This window comes from Hippocampus comes, unplaced genomic scaffold (genome assembly GCF_001891065.2).
Source record: "Hippocampus comes isolate QL1 unplaced genomic scaffold, H_comes_QL1_v1.1 scaffold125, whole genome shotgun sequence".
Lineage (NCBI taxonomy): Eukaryota > Metazoa > Chordata > Actinopteri > Syngnathiformes > Syngnathidae > Hippocampus > Hippocampus comes.
In genome coordinates, this window is record NW_017805453.1 from 1,173,511 (window position 1) to 1,197,943 (window position 24,433).

The 24,433-nt window shown below is 42.3% G+C and overlaps 2 protein-coding genes across 6 annotated transcripts in view; both read left to right on the plus strand.

The window, feature by feature from the left end:
* The first annotated feature begins 1,777 nt into the window (after positions 1–1,777).
* On the plus strand, positions 1,778–22,885 carry sytl2b (synaptotagmin-like 2b). 5 transcript variants are annotated; one of them, XM_019874393.1, is made up of 20 exons: positions 1,780–2,114; positions 3,774–3,928; positions 7,356–7,513; positions 7,739–7,844; positions 9,182–9,230; positions 9,336–9,405; positions 9,475–9,862; positions 10,881–11,038; positions 11,182–13,161; positions 15,291–15,404; positions 15,489–15,539; positions 15,623–15,714; positions 15,802–15,873; positions 16,660–16,829; positions 17,987–18,089; positions 18,202–18,363; positions 18,725–18,809; positions 19,641–19,737; positions 19,813–20,018; positions 21,182–22,885. In XM_019874393.1, exons 2-20 carry the CDS (start codon positions 3,828–3,830, stop codon positions 21,328–21,330), a joined length of 4,311 nt encoding a protein of 1,436 aa, XP_019729952.1. In that variant the 5' UTR covers positions 1,780–2,114; positions 3,774–3,827; the 3' UTR covers positions 21,331–22,885. The 5 variants fall into 5 exon arrangements, with proteins under 5 accessions (XP_019729954.1, XP_019729950.1, XP_019729951.1 ...); XM_019874391.1 differs by having other exon boundaries at positions 1,779–2,114; positions 9,336–9,862; XM_019874392.1 differs by having other exon boundaries at positions 1,779–2,114; positions 9,336–9,862; positions 15,489–15,533.
* Positions 22,886–24,129: 1,244 nt separating this feature from the next.
* The window catches only part of LOC109518418 (synaptotagmin-like protein 2), a 10,256-nt gene continuing 9,952 nt past the window's right edge, over positions 24,130–24,433 (plus strand). The window contains exon 1 of the mRNA XM_019874234.1: positions 24,130–24,146. Within this exon, the coding sequence (XP_019729793.1) occupies positions 24,130–24,146 (17 nt within the window). The remainder of the gene's footprint in view (positions 24,147–24,433) is intronic.

Here is a 24,433-nt window from a genome sequence, read left to right on the forward strand (position 1 = left end):
CAAAAAAAGTTAATTTCTGCTTGAAATTGTTCCCTTGACAGTTGTACTGATTAGATGTGATTTTTATCGTAATTTATAGGTTTGTACTACTCAGGGTTGGGGGGACCTTACTATTATCTATAGCTATTTGTTCTAGGATTATTTTGTATAATGTTCAAACTGAAGAATTTGTTTTCAGCAAATGATCTGTAACTTATTTTTTGGCTGTAACACATTCCAGAAAATCTGGGACAAGTGGCAAAGTTAGAAAGTTGAGGAATGCTCATCAAACACCTCTTTGGAACATCCCACAGGTGAACAGGCTAATTGGGAACAGGTGAGTGCCATGATTGGGTGTAAAAGGAGCTTCACTGAAATGTTCAGTAGCTCACAAGTAAAGAAGGGTGACACCACTTTGTGAACAACTGCGTGAGAAAATACTGTAAATGAACAATGTTCCTTAACGTACAATTGCAAGGGAATGTAGGGATTTCATTTTCTATGGTCCTTAATATCATAGGTTCAGAGAATCTGGAGAAATCACTGCATGTAAGCGTCAAGGCCGAAAACCAACACTAAATGCCCGTGAATTTTGTCCCATCAGGCGGCCCCTCATCAATAACCGACATCGCTGCATAAAGCATATCACCACCTGAGCTCAGGAAAACTTCAGAAAACCACTGTGAGTAAATACAGTTCGGCGCTTCATCCTTAAGTGTAACTCAAAATGCTATTATTCAAAGCAAAAGCCATTTATTACCACCCACCTGGAAACACCGCCGCCCTCTCTGGGCGCGAACTCATTTAAGATGGACTGATGCAAAGTGGGCAGCCCGGTGGTCCAGTGGTTACCGCGTCAACCTCACAGTGCAGAGGTTGTGGGTTCAATCCCCGCTTCGGCCTCCCTGTGTGGAGTTTGCATGTTCTCCCCAGTTCAGGGTGTCCCTCGCCGACTGCCCGTAGACGGCTGGGATAGGCCCCCGTGACCCTTGTGAGGATAAAGCGGATCGGAAAATGAATGAATGATGCAAAGTGGCAAAGTGTTGTTTGGTCTGATGAGTCCACAATTTATTTTTTTCTCCCCCCAATTGTGGGTGTCGTGTCTTCTGTCCAAAGGGGAAAAAAATCACCCGGACTGTTGTGGATGCAAAATGTGATGGGATAGGCCTGTGTTACTGCCAATGGCATGGGGAAGTTGCACATCTATGAAGGCACCATTAATGCTGAAAGGTTCCAAACAAATTGAATTGAACATAATTTGCTAATTGACGGCCCGGTAGTTGACTGCTTAGCGTGTCGGCATCACAGTGCAGAGGTGCAGGATTCAATTCCGACTCCAGCCTTCCTGTGTGGAGTTTGCATGTTCTCCCCGTGCCTGCGTGGGTTTTCTCTGGGTACTCCAGTTTCCTCCCACATTCCAAAAACATGCATGGCAGGTTAATGGAACACACTAAATTGTCCCTATGTGTGAGTGTGAGTGCGTATGGTTGTTTGTCTGTGTGCCCGGCGATTGTCTGGCAACCGGTTCAGGGTGTGCCCCGCCTATTGCCTGAAGACACCCAGGATAGGCTCCAGCACGCCCTGCGACCCTTGTGAGGATAAAGTCGATCCGAAAATGGATGGATGGATGATTTTCAAATCATTGTATTCTGTTTTTATGTTTAACACAGCGTCCCAACATCATTGGAATTGGGTTTTATGTGTGAGTGTGTCTGTCGAACGATCGAGCGATGTTTAAAATATTTTTTGTGTGTGTGTTGGGTATTATGCATAAGGACGACAACCCAACTGAAAAAGTTGCCAAACAGGTGCAGGTGTTTTACACGCCCTTTTGGTAAACACTGACGACACCTGCAGGCCACCAGTTGCTATTACAACAGGTACACTATTTGATCGCAATTTTTTTTTTAAATGAGCCGTTACTAGTGCCGTCACCAGCTGTAAGCCACACTTGTGTTTGAGTGAGGAGGTGGTCTGCCTGCACATATTCACGTTGGTCCAACCCATTTCGAGTGAGTCCTGCCCCTTCTCTTAGCTGCACACTCAAGGTTTTCAGTTCATCCAAGCAGAAGCGGCGGACCAGCGGTGGCTGAATTGCTTTTTTGCACTCCCAAGAGGCAAACCAAAGCTTCAAGGTAGGAGACATATTCAATATTTACAGTGCACTCAGAGCTGTTCCTAACCAAAATATTAGAAACTGCCCTCAGTAGGCAGCGCCGTCCCTCACAGGGCACCAAAACAATGAATATTGTTAAATTTCACCTTAATACGAAAGTGGGCATTATTGTCATTGTAAATGCAACATTTACGACACAGCTAATTGGGTAGCAAGTGCCAAGTGAACCAATAAAGGAATTTCAGAATATTTTAGTCTGTAACTTTTTCATAAATGTCGATAAAAATATAAAACGTTCCTAAAAAGTATTCATTTTTTTAAAATAATAATCCTAAATGAAAAATTAGCTTAGTCCTTGTGGAGGCAGAATTTAAAAATAAGGACACAGCTCCCGCATTGGATCTTACGTTGTGGACTTACGTGAGTATATTGATTAAATACAAATCGTAATAAAGATTGATTTAAAATTTATTTCATTTTGTATTTAATGTAGACAAAATATTTTTCTTTTATGTCTTTTTTTTATTTGCCTAAATTTAATGAATTGGGTATCTTCAGGAAATAAGCAAACTACAAAATAGTTTTTAAAATGTGTTATATAATTATCTTTATTTAGCCAATTTAAAATACAATCAACACAATATAAAGAAACATTTTGGTTAAATTATATGAAATATTCTTACATAAACTAATACATTTTGATTTTGTTTCTCAGTTATCTATTTCATTTCCTTCAACAAATATTCTTTTCATATCTGTCTTTCTGACACCTCATGTGTGCACTCCACCATATCTTGCCTGAAATGACATATTCAAATGTTCTTGTCAGTGCAAATATTTGAAAAAGATCCTAAACCGGGCTCTATCCGCAGCCAGGCATGGATAAATGAAATAGAAATACACCAGTAGCTTCACCGGAGCGAGAAGGCTTTTGTGTCTGAATGTAGAAACACACACACACGCACGCAAAAGCTCTTTTTCCTCATTTGTGTTCACTGTGAAAAAATACAAAAATAATGTTCAATTACACTTGCACTGAAACTTCAGTCTGAGTGTCAAAGTTGACATTTTGGTATGTTTGAAATTCATCTGCAATTTACCTGGCTTGCCAATCGGCATGAAGAGTAAGTCAGCAAGTACATTTAGTGGCTGGCAGCTCTTCACAAAGCCTCATTTGTCATGTACTAGAAGAACTGGAAGTGTGCTATGCTTGTTCACTGTTCTTGGTTTCATCTAGTGCTGCTTAAAATTGTTGAAAAAGCTCAAATGTCAATGATATCATTGATTGCTTATCAGCCAAAGAAATACAAATGAATGAGGAAATCAAAGCACATTTTAGTGTGTGACATGTTAGTAAGTTGACATGTTTGCTGAAGAAATCAAATTAAGTGACCGTTGTAAAATGTCTCTGGTTGACACAGTTCGTGGATGAACTAAATGGTGATGGGGTCCCACAAACGCAGATACAAATCAAGCCCGTCACAAAAAATATTTAAGGAAAAAAAACGAAGGTCAAAATAGAACCAGAAATTGCTGGCTAAAAAAGCCAGGAAAACGAAACATGTACAGAAAACCCTTGCAAGAGGGGAATGTATCAGCAAAACCCGAAAATACACAAAACAAAATAGCAGGAGTCCAAACATGTGTCTTATCAACTTCTCTGCCCGTGCTTCTCCAGGTGTTTTCCAATCTGTCTCCCACTGTCGGAGGGAGAGAAGGACGACACGGAAGGATGATCGACCTGAGCTTCCTGACGGAGGAGGAGCATGGCGTCATTATGACCGTGCTGAGGAGGGACGCCCAACTCAAGCAGGCCGAGGAGCAGAGAATCAGGTTCATCATCATATACTGCCAGCATTAGGATGCTTTTGAAACCTTCCTTTTGAGCTTTTCACGGCCCGCCAGCCTTTTGTTCAAGACCCCTGGGATAGACTAACACGATAATAAGGTGGTGGCTGGGAATGTGACATGAAGAATTCCGTTCATGAACACGTGGGCTCACGGTCTGGTACACACAAGAATGTCAAACATTGCCTTTAATAGCCAGTCACAGCTAAGGGGGAGGTGGCAAAGCACCCGTGCACTGGCCACAGGATTAGGTACACCTGCTTTCTGGTGCCAGACTTAAGAGTAAAACAAGTACAACTGAAAAAGCCAAGCACAACTCATGTTTATCTATCTGTCTAAATGAAAGTTATCAAACTTTCATTTAGGTTGACTCATTTTGAATGCAAGCTTCTGTTAAGTGCATCTCAAATTTCAGAATTTGGGAGAAAAGTCATTTTTTTCCCAGTAGTTCAATTCAAAGAATAAAGCTTATAGCTTATACAGATTAAGGGGAAAGTCAAGTCAAAAATGTAAGCAATATGTTAAATGCACCCAGGCTAGTCTAAACATGGCAACATGACTACAATTGTGTTTGTGGAATATGAATCAAGCAGCAAAATCCACCCGTTTTTATCCATCTCAAGGGTCGGCCATTTTGCTACTTGGTGTCGACTGAAAATGGCATCATTGTGCTGAAGGACTCTGGTAACGAGCAATCACAGCTCACCTTTTTTTCTGGGTTTAGTCATGTGACGTTTGCAAGCTGAGCCACGATTGGTCGTTACCTGAGCCCTGAGCAACTGTGATGTCATTTTCTGTCGACAGCAAGTGGCAAAATGGCCGCCCCCTGAGACGGATGGATTTTGCTGCTTAAATCAAATTTCACAAATGTAATGTTCCTCACAATGCACTGTTTAGACTACTGTAGTTGGGGGCACATTGAACATCCTATCGTCAAGAACATTTTGGAGTTGACTTCTCCTTTAAATGTGTCGGAAAATGCTGTTCAGCTTGACACTTCCTAATTTCTATGTTCAAATTCATTTTAATTGTTTCTTAAATTGTCAATTTCTTGACATTGTGCGTTTGTTTGTTTTTTAGCTTTATTTTGCTCTGTGTGTTGTCAAGCTCAATCAGTGATTGTCAAGGCGTGGCCCGTGGCTCCCTCAAGTAATACGGGAAAGAATCACTGAATTACATGTTCAAACTGTGCAAAATGTTCCAGTAGGTTTACATTTTTTCAAATCCAATACAGCACATGTATTAAGTACACTTTTGATTGGAATCTTTTTTTATTTTTATTTTTTGCGATGGTTCTCAAACTGGGGTCGCCCCAAGGCGTCCGGGGACCCCAGTTTAAGAACCACTGCCTTAATGGACCCAATTGGACCTCCACGATAAAAGAACTGTGTTTCACTTTAAAGACGAAAATATTTCCATGAAATATTTTTTTAAAACTGTTTTTAAATGTTTATTTAAGAAGAATTTATTAAACTGGTGTGCAACACATTTCAACCGCATCATTATTACAGGACAGGTTTACATTTTCCTATATTTAATCAGTGTTAATGTTGAGAACTGCAAATGTTTTTGATCAGAAGTTCGATTTTCAGCCGTTTTTAGGTCACTATGGTGGAACTCTTGAGAGCCGAGCATTCTTTTTTGGGGGTGGGGGGGGGGCTACTTGGTGTAAGACGTTTGACAACAACTGAATATACAGTAAGTTTTACTTTTGGAATTTAATTGCTGAGAAATTTTCCACCATGTTCTCCCATTTTGGAGAACTGAATTAAAAAAAAACAAATCCAAATAGTTCATCCTTTAATGCTTGAGGAAATGAGTGATATGCATGACAATTGTGACTTTAAGAAGCATATTTCTAATAGATTATGAATGGTAAATTACTATGGTAATCAACCCTTTCATGCAGCCTGTAACCTGATAACATGATCAGCTGTCCACTGTGGTAACCGCTGTCCCTGAAAGGTTTAAAACTCGAGGTCTAGTTTGATACAGCATTGGATCCGTGCAGGTGTACCGAATGTTGTGGCCTTGGAATGTTTTTTACTCCAAATGGGGTTCAAAGTTCATCGAGCACCCAACTTGAAAGCCTTTTTAAGACAAGCGTCGGTGAAGAATGCGAGCAGACAATATGCTCTTCATCAGGATTTAAGTGGAGTCGGCTGGCCAGCGGAGTCTCTCAATGTGCGTGCGTGCGTGTAAGAGGATTATGACAACATCCCATAATAATTGCCCTGCCTTTTCATCACATGACACCGTCTTTTGTTGATTCGATTTCCACTCGATGGAGATGTTTGCCTCTTTCCCCCCATCCCAATCATGTGCTGATTCTTATTGAATCATCACATTTCTGTCGGCACGTAGCTTTGTTGCTCGTGGGAGGAAAAAGCGGCTTCGTAGAAAGTTTAAAGTTTAGTGTCGGGTATCTGCGACGAACGAGCCCGTGTACGTTTGACTCGGAGTGAAGAGGATTAACGTGTGATAAAGGGCCTCTTGAAGTTATGTGTGGAGATACGTTACTCTTAAAATGCGATCAGGATTATTGGAACTTCTCAACCCATTCGGGGACTAGAGCACAGTGCAGAAATGTCCCCTCTACACTTTGCAAATGTTCTCAGATTGTCTTGTTGAATATTTTATCAGTAGATTTCGGAAAAGAATTGTTAAAAGAATTTTCAACCGAAGATAAAAAGAATGGCAACAAACCACATTGAGTCTTAACCCATGTTAACCCTTTCAGGGCCAGCGGTTACTACAGTGGACACCTTATCGTGTTATCGGGTGACGGGGTGCATGAAAGGGTTAAAGGTTTTGATGGAGGCTTTCCAGATCTGTCATGTTGTCGTCATGTTCTCAGATGGCGGTGTAGTGACCAAACTAAAATTCCATTGGCTTGAAATGAAACTACAACAAGTTGACCGATAACAAACAGAAACACTTGACGGCAAACCACAGGGAGTCATAAGACATACAAAAGGTCTCTTATGAGGGCTTCCTAATTCTGTAATTATCTTGTTACCAACGTATGATGATTCTGACTATAATTTTTTGTTGTTTTTGCGGTTTTTGCTTGGTAATCTCACCATGCTCGACAACCCCCCCCCCCAAAAAAAACATGCCCAAAAATCAAGTGGCACCCATCCACACCTCATCTTAAAGGTCTCCATGAAGGTTTTCAAAATCTGTTCTTATATTGTCACAATGCTAGTATGTGATGACATTACCAAAAACATATTATTCATTAGTGTGTGTGTGTGTGTGTGTGTGTGTGGTTTGGTGGTTGTGTGTGTGTGTGTGTGTGTGTGTGTGTGTGTGTGTGTGTGTGTGTGTGAATACATTAATATTCTCTGTGCTATGTATCATTGAAATTGATAATGCATGAATTAAAGTATTCCCCCGCCGTCGCCACCAGGAAGCTGGAGAGCATCCTGAGCCAAGGTTCATCATCAGACTCCAAGCTGAAGTACCTGACAGGCCAGTGGTTCTACGAAGCCAAGTCTCGCAGACATATGGACAAGATCCATGGCTCCGAAATCATCCTGGCCTCCATGAAGCAGAGGAGCGCTTCAGGTAGGTGCAGATGGATGCACCTCAAAACATCTAGTTTTTTTTTTCCCTCGTATTTGTCTTTAAAAAAAAAACATCGAAATAATTCAATGTACCCTGTGGATGAGGAGGATGCATCGAGTGGATATTGTGAATAGTTCGACATAGAGGAGATGGCAAGACTCCCTCACCCTGAAGTGTGTCTGATAATCCCTTACAGAGGCTTCATATGTTTTCGTCCTGTTGCAGAGGGATCTTATAGATCGGAAAGACTGAGAGCAGCCAGCAGTCCGAGTTGTGATGTGGAGGCACCACAGAAACCTGCCAGATGTTTGGACATGCCACTGGAATTAAAGTACACTTCCTCTTCTTTGAATTTACACTTTGACAACAGTCGACACAAATATTAGTTTTCCTGGACATGGGTTGCTAAGGCGGAATCGATAGGAGTCAAAACTTGGAAGTGAGCGGAGAAAATGGTCATTTTAATAGAAACATTCAAATCCATTGTGTGAAAATGTTGACGTCTTTTAAAAAAAAAAAATACAACTTTTGTTATTGTCACCTCTTTTATTTGTCTTAACATGACATTTTTTACTGTAACCAAAACAACTAGGCCTTTTATTCTTTCAACTTAACTATCAAAAAAATACAATTATTTTTTTTTTTTTGTAGGATTCCAAAATTTTTCCCGTCAAAGTGTGAACTTGTCTCAAAACAGCATGACTTTATTCTGGGAACAGTAAAACTTTCTCTCCAAAAAGCAACATTACTACTACTACTGCAGCTCTTTTTCAACACACTACTTTTTTTTCCTCTTAATGTATGTAACAATTTATTTCTCATTGTCTTGTGAGTTTTCCCATGTGGAAATCTCTTAAAGTCTCAAACAAAGAATAATTCCTCTGCTTGAAGCTTCCCCCACACTACCTGTGTGTGGTAATGAGTCCGTGTGTGTTTGTCTTGTGACTTGCCGCATGTAAACAAAGGTGCGCCAAGAAGGAATATGTGACTTTTTACGAGGCCGGTAGCCTGCACGGGTGCTCTGAATACTGTACTGTAAGTCCATGAGTTCCAGTGTTCTCCTGTGGCGTGCGTGTCAAGCAAAGTGTTTAACGCAATAAAACTCTTTGCGTCATTGCCCCTGAAAGAGAAATGGCTACTCATTTTGGCACTTGTAATTCCATGAAAGGGAATGCAATGTTTTCTGATATTGTGATGATTTTTGGTTGGATCTAAATTGGATAAAGTTTATTGATTCCTTGTGAAATCTTTTGGAGGGGACGTTGACTTTTTGGGTTCAAAATGTGGCACTTCCAAGAGATCGTTCATTGTGCTTTCTTGACTCAGTAAATATTTGACTTTTTTTTTTTTTGTCCAGCCTTGTGCTCAGAAGAGTCCTGGTGGTTTCTCAAACTTCTTCCATCTACCGATGACCAAGCTCATTAGGGTCTTTAAAGTACAAATAAAATTAGTACCCTTGAGACAATCCTCTCACACAGGTCTCTTGCATGCACTTTCATCTATGGGGACCATCATGATGTACCGTAGCCAGGCCTGTGCTTTTCCAAGTCACATGGTGGTTGGACAACTACGCCAGAGACCTAACTGCTTATTTTAAAGTCAATTTTCTGTGATACGTTCACTTTTAAATTGTTCATGCTTAATATATTTATTTTATTTTCTCTGTAGTTGTGCAAAGAAAGACGATATGACGTCAGCAGTCCATTCTCCAAGAATGGTAGGCATGTTTGTTTTGGAAAAATAAACATTTGCTCCTTGTGCGTCAGGATGTTTTCTACAGTAATTTTCTTGTTGGTCCTACTGTGTTTGTTTTCCCTTCCAGACAAGACACAACCCTTTCAATCGACCTTCCCTCATTGTAGTCGAGCCAGCCGAACGGCTCTCTGAGACAGGTGAGCAAAAATTATTCAGTTATACCAATCCCAACGCAATGTTTCCAAATGGTATTTCTCCTTCCTTAGAGGCTACCTCCCCCCTGATGCGTCAGCAACATGGTGGGAGCAGTCAAACATCGGGGACCTCCATGACATCTGAGGGCTCCTCTGCAGGGTTCAGGCCCATCCCCAAAAAGAGGACATGCATCTCGAAACGAACCTCAAGCGTGTCGGGCAGCAGCGGCACAGCCCCTGACCTTCGGTTGGTTTCGGTCGGGTTCCTGCCCGCCCTTAGACGAAGCCTCAATCAGGGCTCAAATGGAAGCTCCACCCGATCCATGGGTGAAGTCGCTGGGTCGACCCACTCGTCTGCTTCTATAGAGATTCCTCAGCAGCTCCTATGTGACGGTTCTCAGGTTTTATCTCATTCCAGTCTGGAGGGAGGCAGAAAGCCATCTTTGGTTACAGCTGACAGGTAAGTGGAAACCTCCCTATTATGACACAGCAAGTGCTTCTATGGGCCCTGAGTGTGGAAAAAAAAAAATCCAGCACTCATAACATCGTAAAAGAATCCACTGTATTTTCGCTCATGGAGTCAGCACTTCATCACCAAGCTGCTGAATTACACTTGACATTTAGTGTAGCAGATCTGTGCATGTGGTGCATGCAGTGGACAAATCGTGAATACCACCTGACTCGCGTCGATAACCTTGCCAAACATTTGAGTGCTTTTTATCCGAAGCGCACACTGACAACGCCTTTGACGAATGCTAATCTGTGCTCGCACTGCAGCTCTGCTTACCTTTTGAATTTGACATGATAGAACGACTGTGTACTCTGACTGTTGCTTGAAGATGGTGGATCACAGAGAGAAAATTCCGAATGACCCACTCAGAGGCACATTTGCAGAACTCTTACAAGCTTACAAAAGACAGAAAAGATTTACACGGTTGTGTAATTTCACATTTGATGAGGTGGCAGCCAATGTAGCATGACATCATGTCCATGTCCCACTGGTAAGGATGTTTTCTTTAACTTCTACTTCGTAAGAAATTATTATTTTTTCTTCTAAATAGTATCAGACCAAAATTTAAAAGTATAGATAAAATAGGAACATCCAGCCTTCAATTCAAATGCATTTATTCAGTGGGAAAAAAAATCCCACAAAAAGAAGTTATAGTATTCTTTTCCATGATGCTAATACTTTACAACCCTCGTTGGCAACAAGACAGCATCTAATCTAATCTGTCCACATGTAAAATGTGCGTAAAGCTACTAAAAACTAACATTTGCTGCTGCTATTGCACCCTTTGTGGAACTGACTCGCTTCTGTCTTCTGATTGGCTGAAGTCCTGATGGTTATTGGTTATCACACCTGTTGCTAGCGCAGACTTTGCTGGCTTCATTTTGCCATACACGTATGTTTAGATTTTTAAACACCATTGTACATATGGCTTTAAAAAGACTATTCATTTATTCATCACATGTACTAGAGGTGACGCATTACTTGACGGAGACACGGCACAGATGATCGAAGACAGTTCCACCCACCGAGAGCGTCTGACCGTAGGAAGAATGCAGGATTCTGATCCAGTGATTGGCAGCAGTGTGATATCTTCGGTGAAGGAGCCAGAATGGCGAAGAACTGCCGGTAAGTCTTGATCTGTGCGGTCATTAGTCAATGAACGAAAATGTGTTGTCTCTTAAGACTTGCAGCCTGTGTTAGGGAAAGGCAGATGCTACCTTCCTACGAGAGCTCATGTTCCTCTTACGGGTTATTTTCTTTACTTTTAGACCCTCCAATATCCTATGACATCAACTTTATTGAGCCCTCCCATCAGAAGAGGTCTCAACAGAAACGCTCATTCAAGTTGACCACGCAGATCTCCAGTCCCACAGGCAACGATGAGGATTCCATCTCAAAAGTGCTCGACTGGTTTAACCGCAGCACTGACAGCAGCGATTGGCTGAACGGCAAAGTTCGGCCAGAGGTCTCAAGGAACCCGGTCAGAAACCGTGAGACGCATGTGCTGGGAAGCGAGAAGATCTCAAAGAAAGATGTTGCAAGTATTCGGGAGAAGGAATCAGTTGAAATGACGACAGGTCAGTCAGAAGGACCGGCCAACGAGATGTTGATCGATGCGAAAAATGTTGACGGAGAAAACCACGACACCTCTGAAATGAAATCATTTGGGGAGAACACTAACAAATACCCCCAAACCATGACATCCACAACACCCGGAGACAACGCCGTGACAAGAGAAGGAAACGAGAAGACGCCAAACATTCATTCTGGCGTATTCAATGATAAGGTAACCTACGTTGCAAATGTGGTGAATGGAAGTCAGCATGTGGGATTGAAACATGACCAAGAGTTGGAGAGTTTTGACCTGGGGAACCCTGATTGTATGACTGCTAATCCCCAAGTAGCGGAGAGAAAAGGTTCAGACGTTGAGCTTTTGTTTGTTGAGCAACTAGCACCAAAATCAACTCTGCGGTCTAGTCCAGAGTCTCAGGTCTCTTTAGGTCAACCAGAAACGCTTCACCAGTCCAAAGATCCCCCAAGTCCAGAGTCAGAGAAGATCCATTTGTCTCGAAGCCACCATTTTCCAGACCTCAAGACTTGTGGAAACGATGGAGAGAACATCTGCACAACACCTGGGAATTCCAGCGAAGACCATGTGCAGTCACCCAAAACTAGAGACGCAGATAGTCCTCATTCCCCCAAAAGACAAAAGCATCCTCGGCAAGAAAGCACAGCAGAGAAGATCAAGCAGCTAAAATTTTTCTGGGAGCAGGAGGCAAGCAAGCCCTCGTTTAATGGTAGTAAACCCAAAGAGATGCGGGGTGCAAAGCTGAACAAGAGGTTCACGAAATCAGAGTTTGACTTGCGGGCCATTGCCAACAATTCAGGCAGTGATGGGGAAGACTCCAATAGAGGTGATTTGACTGGTCTGCCTCGAAATCAGAGAATAGATAAAATGTCGCCCACACTTGGCAGGAGCCGGGCACAGTTCAGCAGTCTGCTAGAGTTCTGGGATGACGCCACCACAGACTCAAAGCCCAAAGGCCTCAAAAGACAAGTCAATATTTCGCCACAACCTCAAGAGTTACATGATTCTGAGCCCGAGCCACTCCACGTGTCTTCCGTTGAAACAACTCACGTTGCAGCCAACGACAACAAAAAGAACCTACCAGAGTCGGGTCTGCCGAAAGAACCGAAAAAAATCTTGAAAGACTCAAGCAGGCAAGAAAGAGACGCAAGACCACCACCAACTCCAACTAAGGAAGCTCGTTCTCCCAGGAAAAGAAAGGACAGTTTCAGCCATTCCAGCAGTCGCGGTAGGTCTTTGCGTCGAGCCTCCAGCATGTTTGCACTCGTTGATCCGGAAGAACCGACGCTGAAGATCCATGTCAGCCCCGTCAACTCCCAAAGCAGGAAGCAGAGCGGCGATCGCGCTCAGAGCATCAAGCAGGCCTCGGATGGAACCGTGACCCCCCTCGCCAGGGCCTTCGTGCCCCGAGACTACAACCACTACTTGGGGCTGGCCAACGAGCCGGGTACCCTGCCACATGAGGAGGAAGCGTTTGAAGGTTTTGGTGGGCCTATGAGGACCAGCACTCCAACAGCCTCAGAGGAGCGAAGATTCAATAAGAGCACCAGAATGAGTCCGTGCCACGCGTCAATAAATAACAGCAGCACAGATGCTGATCCCGAGTCACCTATAACCAGCACGTCCGAATCCTGGTCCAACTCGAGGAACATTTTTAAATGTAAGCGTTATCCATCGATCCGTGTTCTATTCTGCTTATTCTATCAAGTCCTGCCGAAGGGAAGCATCTGTCAATGACGAGGCACGTGCAGTCTCCTCCAAAAGTATTGGAACGGCGAGGACAATCCCTTTTCTTGTTGTGTACTGAAGACATTTAGGTGTCAGATTAAAAGATGAATATGAGAGAGCAGTTCAGAGGTCCAGCTTTTATTTCATGGTATTTGCATGTAGAGGTTTTAAACACCTCAGGGTGGAGCGCCTTTTGTTCGACGCCGCCCACTTTTCAAGTGAGCAAAAGTATGGGAACGGACATTATTCGATGAATTTGAAATGAATGAGATTTAATATTTGGTGGCATAACCCTTACTTGTGTGAACTTCATCCAGCCTGTGACAAATTAACTTCACCAGACTGTTGCATTCTTCATTTGAAATGCATTTCCACGTGCCTCATGTACAAAGACTTGCGTGGCTTTCATATTAAAACAGCGTACCACCCAAATCCAGAAAAAGTCGCATGCACCCACAAAAAAAATCCAGATGCATTAATCTGTATGTACGGATGAATCAAATCAATTTCTTCTCATACATCTCAATCAATGCAGAATCGTTGGAGTAGGAGACTCCTCACTCTCCACGCCCCATATGAATATGCAAATTAGTACAAGTAGTGCTTGTCGGTGGGACTGATCTTGCTGCATGCTCAGATAATCGCGTTTTTAAGCCATGGGTAACAAATGGAAAAAAAGAGGAACTTAACAAAATGTGAGTTGGAGATGCTTGTAAACAAAATTGAGGCCAGAAAACCAATAATTTTTCGCACGCTTTTGCTTGGGAGTCAACAAGATCCATGATAAAAATATTTTGGCATTTGTCGGCCATCGCCAATAGTGGCTGTATCCCGATGTGATCACAGGGGCTTCATTAAAAAAAAAAAATAAAAAAAGTCGATCCACACAACCAAAGTCTCCAGTCCTCCCCTGTCAGCGAAAAAATTTCGGGTCACAACCACCGCCAATACTGGATGAATGCATGTGTTAGGGGAGCATCACTTTGTAATTGTGGATGTTTTAACTGAAAACATCCACATGGAAAATCAAAATATATCCCCCCATTGTGTTGGTAGTGTGTTTTGAGTCATTGTCTTTATTGCATGATGAAGATTCTTCTGATTAAATGCATTTTTCTGTAATTTACCAGACAAAACAGTTTTGTAGACTTTAGAACTCATTCTGCTACAGCCATCGTGAGTTACATCGCCATAAAGACTAGTGTGCCCGTTCCAGAAGCATCCATGTAACCCCAAGTCACGCCATGATCTCCACCATGCTTCACAGATGAACTGGTGTGTTTTGGATCATTCCAAAACGTTTGTGTGTCATCTTTGTACTTGTTTGACAAATCCAATCTGGCCTTCCAATTCTTTTTTCCCCCTGTTCTAATTGACAAAAACATAAGAGAAGCAATATGAAAACTGAGTTGTCATGAAAATGAAGCTACAATATCTCTGATGAAACATTTGTTAAACAAACACAAGACACGTTACTGTATCCGTGTCTGTGTTATCTTTGTTTGCCAAGGTTAGTCTCTTGTCAAAACTCAGTCTTTGATGTTTGGCTTGAGGGTTGGGAAAGTTCTTCAGGCACACCAGTAATGCTAACATTTTCTTTCTTTCGCTCTGTTTGTTTACTACATTAAGCACAGTGGTCATTTCTTGATATTACTTGTACAGTATGATCGAAGAAACTGCACAGGACTTCATCCGCGCTCGCTCTGACAATTCCTAATAACACAGTCGGATATTATTCACTTCACCTGCTTTCTGGAGGATGATCAACAGGTGGGCAGTGTCATTATGATCCTGGGGATGCACTGCTCTATTGATGTACTCAAACTATGAGAATACATTTCAAGTTTAAATTTCATTTCATTTTATCCAAATGAGTGACTTCCTTGCATTAACATAATCCCGTCACAGTATGTGCACCGTTTAAGTGTTTGTGTCAAAACAACTGCTGTGAACAAGCTAGCTAGCAGTGAACTAAGCACAATCGAATCAAGCTGGTCCTATATTATTTTTGAAATCACTGCTTCGAGTCATAAATTTGCACCCCCTTTTTACCATTGCCAGGCAAAAATGATGATGAGGAGGAGAACCCAGTGAGGAAAGCGCTGCGGCGAGCAGAAGCCCGGCCTAAAGGGCTAGCTAAAAGTATGGAAGATCTGGCAGGATCTTTATCACCAAGTGAGCATCATCATCATCAACATCATCCTCAGTTTTTTTTTCTTCCCTTTAATTACACTTGCATAACTTAATCCTCTCTGACAGGACAAGAGAGAAGACAAAAGCCGAAGACTGACATGAGGCAAATCGGTGACGGTAACAATCTCAAATCATGTCGTAAATATTTAGGGCTTGTGTTTAATTTCCTCAGCTTGCTCTACCGTTTTACTGTGTCATAGGTCCCACGGCGCTCCCTCCTTCTCGCTTGTTTTTAGGCCAGGCGCACCTAAAGAAGATGAGCAAGTCTGTCCCCTCGTTCTTGCAGAGGGAGGTAAAAAGAAGCGCAGTGTCGGCATGCTCCTTGCACATCCCTGCATGCATGGCTCTCCATGCATGATGCACCACGTGTATGTTGCAGGATGACAGCCCCATTTACGAGGACATTTTCCACCCGATGGACTCCTCCTTTGACTTGGCCTCTGTGTCATCTGTACGTCTCACTCACTGCTCCATGAAACGCTTACACTAACTATGCTTGCTATAATGCTACGCGACTTACCGTATTTTCCGCACTAAAAGGCGCACCTAAAAGCCTTCCATTTTCTTAAAAGCTCACAGCGCCCCTTAAAATCCGATACTCCTTGTGTATGGTCGTTAGGTAATATTTCGACCCCAAAATGGCTCCTTGCTCGAGACATGCTGACAACGCAGAGTTCAAACTTAAGGCGATCGGTTACGCAGTTGAACACGGAAATAGAGCAGCAGCAAGAGAGTTCAACGTTAACCAGTCAATCTTATAACTTGCTGTTGGTTAAGTGAACTGTGTCGCTGCTTTATTAAATACGTTTTACTGACATCTGATTGTTCTGTTTGTGTTTCTTTGAACGTAGCTCCATCTAGTGGACGCATTGTAGATTGCGTTTTATAATACCGTGCGCCCAATGTATGAAAAAAATTACAAAATAGGCCATTCATTGAATGTGTGCCTAATAATCCAGTGCGCCTTTTAGTGTGGAAAATACGCGACAAGTTCTGCCTAATGTGATGTTCACGGGCAGACGTCTAAGAGTTCACTGTTGCTAACGAAACTGCTAACGCACCCAAAAACCCATACTCACTACAGGTTGCAAAGATGATCTTATGTTATTTCACCCAGTCTGCATCAGTCCCTTTTTTATTTTTTTATTTTTTTTATTTTGTCTTAAACTTGTCTTCCCTTGAAATGAAATTGTCACATACAGAGAGCTGAGATTCTCTTGTGTGTGCTGGCTGGCAGTTCAGCGGCAGTGTGATGACCATGGAGAGCGGTGACTTTGGCAGCGTGGACGTGCAAGGGAGCATCCAGTTCTCCATCAACTATGTGCAAAAGCTCCGAGAGTTCCACATCTTCGTGGCCCAGTGCCGAGACTTGGCGGCAGCGGACCCCAAGAGAGGCCGCTCAGACCCGTGAGTCCTGTCGAGGAAGCACTTTTAACGTAGACTCTTATCTCAGGAGTCGGAAGTCTAAGGTCCACATTGTACAGTATATGGCTGTATTTGATTGGTCCCAACCACAGCGATATTCAAAAGCGGTTGTCGTGCAGTTTCGCAACTGGCAACATGAGCTATAAACCACCAGCATTCCAGACAAAATCACATATGATTGGATATTTCTCCTCATCATCTGAAACCAAATTAAGTCTTCACTGCGGCCAGGTTGCAAATTACATTGGAGTCTTGATGGATTTGAGTGGAAAATGAAAAATGAAAAACAACTTTTATCTTTCATGTGCAATGTCATGAGGCAATATAATTAAGTTTTAAACCCATTTGCCAACAGAATAGCGCTTGATGTGTATTGTCACATCACCAACGAGTTTAAATGGAAACCCAGAGAGCTTCCTTATGAACTTTCGAGATTTTGGCTCTCCAAAGTAAAATCATGTTTGAAGCAATTGACTATATGCCAGCGTTCGACTCCATCAGCCAAACTATTTTCCAATTGTCATCGACTCTGTATATTTGAAACTAAATACTTTTTCGGGAGGCACAATGGTCGACAGCTTAGCACGTCCGCCTCACAGTGCAGAGGTGGAGGGTTCGATTCCGGCTCCGGCCTTCCTGTGTGGAGTTTGCCTGTTCTCCCCGTGCCTGGGTGGGTTTTCTCCGGGTACTGCGGTTTCCTCCCGCATTCCAAAAACATGCATGACAGGTTAATGGAACACTCTAAATTGTCCCTAGGTGTGAATGTGACTGCAACTGGTTGCTCGTCTATGTGTGCCTTGCGATTGGCTGGCAACCAGTTCAGGGTGTCCCCCGCCTCTTGCCCAAAGACAGCTGGGATAGGCTCCAGCATGCCCCCGACCCTCGTGAGGATTAAGCGGATTAGAAAATGGATGGATGGATAGATAGATTTTTTTTAAAGTAAAATTCAAAAACATTAAACATATTAAAAAAAACATAAAACAACCAAAGTATTTTTCAACTGTGAAAATGAATATTTTACAGCAGCTCAAAATGGGGGGTGGGGGACATAGGTACCTGATGGTAGCCAGCTGCTATTCCTCATGTGATAAAGAATTTTAGCTCCCAACCAAATTTGTGTGTGTGTGTGCTTTTCCCAGCTATGTCAAAAGTTACCTTGTTCCTGACAAAATTCACCTTGGCAAAAAGAAAACATCTGTCAAGAAAAAGACACTTAATCCGACTTTCAATGAGATCCTCAGGGTAAGTGGACACAGACACGCGCTTTTCTCATATTTAATCTACACAGCGTGCTAATATCTACCGCACATTGTTGTTGTTATTGTCATTCATTTGCACCCACATGGTTTTTCAGTATCGCGTGAGCAGCGAGTATCTCAGGACCCAGACGCTGGTTCTCTCTGTGTGGCACCATGACACGTTTGGCCGAAACAACTTCTTGGGCGAGGTGGACACGGACCTCTCCAAGTGGGACTTTGACCACACCCACATGAACGACTTGCCGCTGAGAGCCAGGGTAGAATGCACACACAAGCACACGTATATCCACAGACGCAGTGGAAGCTGCAATGTTGCCCATTTCAAAAGAATTATTTTAAATAATTTTTATTTCTGGTCTGAAAGCTAACTCAAAATGTCAAGCTAACTCATATGGTCACAACACAGTTTAAAAAAAAAAAAAAAACTATATGCAGTCAGTCCCCTTCAGCCGCTTGGTGCTCATGACCAGGGTCTTACGTTGATCCCTTCTCCGGTACTTATGCGCGATCTTGTGTTGAGACCCAAAAGTACACGTCACAAATAGAAAATCTTTTAATGTAGCTCCAACAATTTTCAGGAATCTTGCAGCCTCGTGCTTGTTTTGTCCTCTGTTTTAGACAAGAAGAACTCTGACGCCTTCAAGTGGGCGAGGAGAGATGAGAGTGGCTGTACGCTTCCTGCCCAAGGTCATTCACAGTGAAGGTATTATAAAATAATCATAAAAAGTAAAATTTTCCTTAAATTGAGACATCAAATTTTTCCCCCGTCCATTTAGGTTTTATCATGATTTTTTTCCCCCCTCTTGCTTCCTGGAAATGACATTGTCGTATGTCCAAATTTAGTCAATTTAAATTTTTTTTCCCCACATCTATACTATTGCTCGGTCTCCCATGTGGGTCTGCTATTTTTACAAATTGTTGACCAATCTGAAGTGTTTACAACAGCTACCTATCTTTGACGATGCACTGTTAAATCGCTCAAAATTTTTTGGGGGGGTGGGAGGTCCTGAAAAGTGATGGTTTCGGAGATGAGAGGAATGCGGCTTTTCTTTTGTCGTGGGTGGGTCTGATAAGGGGTTCACTGTGATGGGTGGAACTGATCAATCTGCCAACCCTTCTCAAACTGCCGAATGATATCCAAAATTTGCCATTTTCAGCATTTTGCCACATGCTGTCGACTGGCAACGACATCACATTTACTCAGGAAACGACCAATCACGGCTTGGCATGCGAACGTCACATGAGCCGTGATCGGTTGTTATCTGACCCTCCAGCAAGCACGTGTGATCTCATTTCCAGTCGACAGCAAGTGGCAAAATGTGTATTTAAAGGTGTCGATTGTACATGAAAAATAGTGACCTGATCAAGTTCATTAGTGACAAAATAGTCACTTGTTACTGCACAAAATGGCCAATTAAGTATCACATAAACCTTTCGGGGACAGCGGTTACTACAGTGGACAGCTTATCAGGTTACAGGTTATCATTATTTGTGCATGAAAGGGTTCAAATAGTGTCTCCCTTTCTCGCTTTAGCTAACGACGCTCCCATCACCGGAGAGATTCATATCTGGGTGAAAGAATGCAAGAGCCTGCCCTTAATCAGAGCCACCATCGACCCTTACGTGAAATGGTACGCACTGCACAAGTTGGAAATCATTAGCGCTGATGTCCAAATGTATTGACTCCTTTCTGGTGCCGTTTCCAGCTTTGTGCTGCCCGACACTAGCCGCAAGAGTCGTCAGAAGACGCGTGTGCTGAGGAGGACGGCGGATCCCGTGTTCAACCACACCATGGTATACGACGGCATCAGAGAAATGGACCTCGCCGAGGCCTGTGTGGAACTCAGCGTCTGGGACCGGGACAAGCTGGCCAGCAGCCTGCTGGGCGGACTCAGGCTCGGAGCTGGCACGGGTACTGCAGTTGAACACAATCGAGTACTTAGAGGCGAGGTTATTTTGATGAACAAAAACTACCAACGTAACTTAAACTAAAATTGTAAAAACTATTTTGTGAACGAAATAAAACTAAAATTAAAAACGCTTGTCAAAAAAAACGAACACTAACTGAAACTACATTTTGCTATTTACCATGCTGACAAAATGGCGTCAGATTTCCGGGGTTTTCACTTCAGGAAAACGATTACTTTGTTGAATGTACGAAATACCAAATATTTTTTTCATGCTTTTTTAAAAATTTATTTTGTTTAATTACTTGTGACATAAAAAATATTTCATTTAAGATTTTCTAAATTTACTTTAGGGCGGCCCAGTGGTTAGCACATAGACCTCACAGTGCAGAGGTCGTAGGTTTGATCCCGGCGCCGGCCTTCCTGTGTGGACTTTGCATGTTCTCCCCGGGCCTGCATGGGTTTTCTCCGGGTACCCGGTTTCCTCCCACATTCCAAAAACACGCATGGCAGGCTGATTGAACACTCTAAATTGTCCCCAGGTGTGTGTGTGTGAGGGGGTATGGTTGTTCATCTCTGTGTGCCCTGCGATTGGCTGGCAACCGGTTCAAGGTGTCTCCCGCCTACTGCCCGAAGATGGCTGGGATAGGCTCCAGCACCCTCCACGACCATTGTGAGGATAAAATGGATGGATGGATTGACCTTTAACCATGCATTTGGAAGTCCATGTTTTTAACCCCCTGGGACAAACACACGCAAGACAGTCAAGGGCGTGTTTCCATCGGTCGTCGGTGAAATGGGCGTCCGTTAGTGACGGACTAAAAGCTCTGTTGGCACACCCACAGACGAAAATCCACCTCCATGCTTCGTCCGACATTTTTTTTGGGAAGTCTGTCCTCATTCGTCAGAAAAACGGGCATCCGTCAGTGACGGATTGATGGAATGCCCACATCTGGAAGTTATTTGTATTCTTCATGTTGTTATTTGTTGTTACCCTGTCACAGTAGTAATAATGGCGGTAGTAGTACTTATACTAGTCGTAGTTTGTGGTTAGTATTGTCTTTCGTGACCACCTCCAGTATGTATTGTGAAGAATGGAAACAACAGATCTTTTAACTGTACTGAATCATGAAATTCATCTTACTATAAAGATTCAATCTCTCTTCAGGAAGGAGTTACGGCTCGGCGGTGGACTGGATGGACTCCACTCCTGAGGAGGTGGCGCTGTGGGCGCGCATGGCGGCGTCACCCAATGAATGGGCAGAGGCCGTGTTGCCGTTGCGTATGATGAGCTCGGCCAAAACGGCCTTCAGATAAGTTGACGTCGACATTTTCCTTGCAATACAGCTTTCAAAAGTAACATTTGTTAATCCTTCAACCAAAAGCCATCACGACTTCTTGATCGATCATTTTTCAACGAGCCAAAGATGAACAAACGAGAACCAAGGGAGCTTAAAAAAAATGTCAAACACAACTCCCTCATTTTAATGTGTTAAAGTCATTCACTCCCAACAAGAGGCCCATTTGTCGAACACGTGTTAAATCGTTGAATGAATGTGTCATTGTCGCCTGTGTATTACTGCAACTTTCACCTTGGACACGCACTGATGCAACTCTTGCATGAAAGCATTCTTTCAACTGCGTGGCCGTAGCCCGGGATGAAGTCCCACTTTTTGTGTATGCAAATGGCTAACCAGTTGTGCAAAGCGGCAAACAAATACAGTTCACATTGTAAATGTTGTAGTAACCGCGACTCTGGATGGATGTCTTCTGCTTTCATGACACAGCAGAGCAAAGACTCCTGAAGCTTCTTTCAGCTACAAGTACAGAGACATAAACCAAACTGGAAAACCATGATTTTCTGGCCTAACACTGTTCATTATTTTAAGGGATTTAAAATAAATAAACAGACGAAGAAACAAGAAAAGTTTTGCTTGTAAAAATCAGCACAAGATAGAATAAACCATAAAAAGTGTATGTTACTGAAAACTGTTTTTTGGAAAACAACCCAAACTTGTACAGTTCATATAAATAATTTGGGAGCGGGGGGGGTTTTAAAAGTTGTATGTTACTTGGAATTATTTATTTTAGAAAATAACCAAACGTTGTTTGTCTCATAGAATCATTTATTCAAAGTTGCAAGTCAACAAACAAAGGTTTTACATTAAATTACGTTGAAAAACTGAACTAAAGTTCAACACTACTTAGATTTGGTAAAAATAAATAAATTGTACGTGACGTTTTTTTTTTTAAGTTGTACTTCACTAAGAGTAGTTCATTTATTTTTCAAAGGAACAAAACCTATGTTAGAATAATTTACAGGAAAAAAACAAAAGTGGGATATTACTTTAATTTGAAGATTGAACACAAGTTGTACATGAGAATAATTTCCCCAATTTTTTTTAAAAAATATAACAAATTTTTTGGCAAAAGCTTGATCGAATATTTTTGTAAAAATAATTAACGAATATAATCCTAAAGTTTCAAACCTTTGTACTTTTACCCCTCTGGAGCTTGGTTAACATTTTCCCTGGCTATAGCCCTGTTTACAAGCTATCCAACTTCTGTAGCTCATTGTAACATGACTACACATTACTGTATCGCTTTAATATATTGATGGATGTATTGGTTACTGTGAAGCATGTACTGTATATAATACAATACATCTATATTGATATGGCGATTTTACAACAGCTGTAGCTGGAACAGAAATTCAGAACCTTTTGCAATTTACTAAAAATACTCGACACTCTTGGCATTTCTTCAAAACACTTTTTACAATCGCAGTATTTTCACTTCAATGGCTGAATTTTGACTGCATGCATGTAATGAACTGTTTCCACATGAATAAAACTTCAAGTGACTTTAATTTCTACATATATATTAGTGATTCTGTACTGTCATCACTTCCTATATGATACCAACAATATTTTTGTTGATGTTCACACTAAACTACAGAGACGGACAACACATTTCTTCAATTTGCGTCTGTTAAAGTTTGCATTTACAAATAAGGTGCATTTGAATAACGTGTCCTAGGGAAAAAAAATAAGCTAAACATGGTCAATATTCAGAAAAAAGAATTTAGAATCTAAAATGGGACAAGATGACGATATTAATGATGACCGCCACCACAAGGTCACTGTAGGGTCTCCTGGATACACCTGAGGAATGAAAAAATATACACATCCATTAGAATCATCCATACATCCATTTTCTAATCCGCTTATCCTCACGAGGGTCGCGGATGTACTGGAGCGTTATCCCAGCTGTCTTCGGGCAGTCGGCGGCACACACTCTGAACTGGTTGCCAGCCAATCACAGGGCACACAGAGACGAACAACCATCCGCGCTCACACACACACCTGGGGACAATTTAGAGTGTTCAATCAGCCTACCATGCATGTTTTTGGAATGTGGGAGGAAACTGGAGTACCCAGAGAAAACCCACTCAGGCCCGGGGAGAACATGCAAACTCCACACAGGAAGGCCGGTGCCAGAATCGAACCCTGCATCTTTGCACTGTGAGGCGGACGTGCTAAGCAGTTGTCCACTATACTTACTATGTAAGGGCCAAATATGGAAAATACGCAAGGAATTTAGTTTCCCAGTTTCAACCCGTCCAGAGGAACGTAAACAGTGACCAAGAGAGGGAGACAGAACGAAAAGCCGACATTTTAGATGTGCAAGGAAAAGAATAGGGAACAAATTCAGTTACTTATGACTTCATACCAATGGCTTTTTTTTTCTAAATAAAGACACATACATTCTTACCATAAGAAGCTGTGTTAGTTTGAAAATCTGAAAAGAAAAACCAAAAAAGACATGAAATCAAACACAATGTGTGCATGACTGAACTGAATTCCCTTTTAGTTTGATTCATTTCCGAGGGTGAATAAAAAGACGTTCTATTCCAGTCGCCATTTGTGGCCAACTTCACTTTTTTTTTTTTTTTTTTTTAAATTAGCCTGCCGCACATTCCCTGACAGTATTCCCTCACTATTTAATTTACTTGACTGCTGTCACATGCATAATAATAATTTAGCACTTGATCACCAATCATGGCAAGCTGGAATTTAGACTTTTTTTTAAAAATATGTTTACCCGCTTAGCAATATGTTGACCATCGAAAGGTGAAGTGAGGCCTTCCATCCATTTTTCTGTCTGTGATTCTCAGTGGAAAAAGTTTGGTCATCCTTGGTTTATATGGAGTGTGTGTGTGTGTGTGTGTGTGTGTGTGTGTGTGTGTGTGTGTGTGTGTGTGTGTGTGTGTGTGTGTGCGCGTGCATGCGCAGGCGAGTGGGAGGTTTTTGAAGCAGCACTTTTGGGAGCATGCAACAGCGAGGAAATGACTCGCATCAATCAAAGAAGGTGGCATTAGCGCCTCCCCGGGTGTCGCACGGCTCCGACACCGCCCCAA

What these genes read in the sequence shown, in the direction of transcription:
- sytl2b (XM_019874391.1), top strand. Translation starts at nt 3,828, where the DNA reads ATGATCGACCTGAGCTTCCTGACGGAGGAGGAGCATGGCGTCATTATG. An exon ending in TCTTTGGTTACAGCTGACAG is followed by an intron (nt 9,863 to 10,880) that starts GTAAGTGGAAAC and finishes CACATGTACTAG; the next exon opens with AGGTGACGCATTACTTGACG. An exon ending in ACTTGCCGCTGAGAGCCAGG is followed by an intron (nt 18,364 to 18,724) that starts GTAGAATGCACA and finishes CCTCTGTTTTAG; the next exon opens with ACAAGAAGAACTCTGACGCC.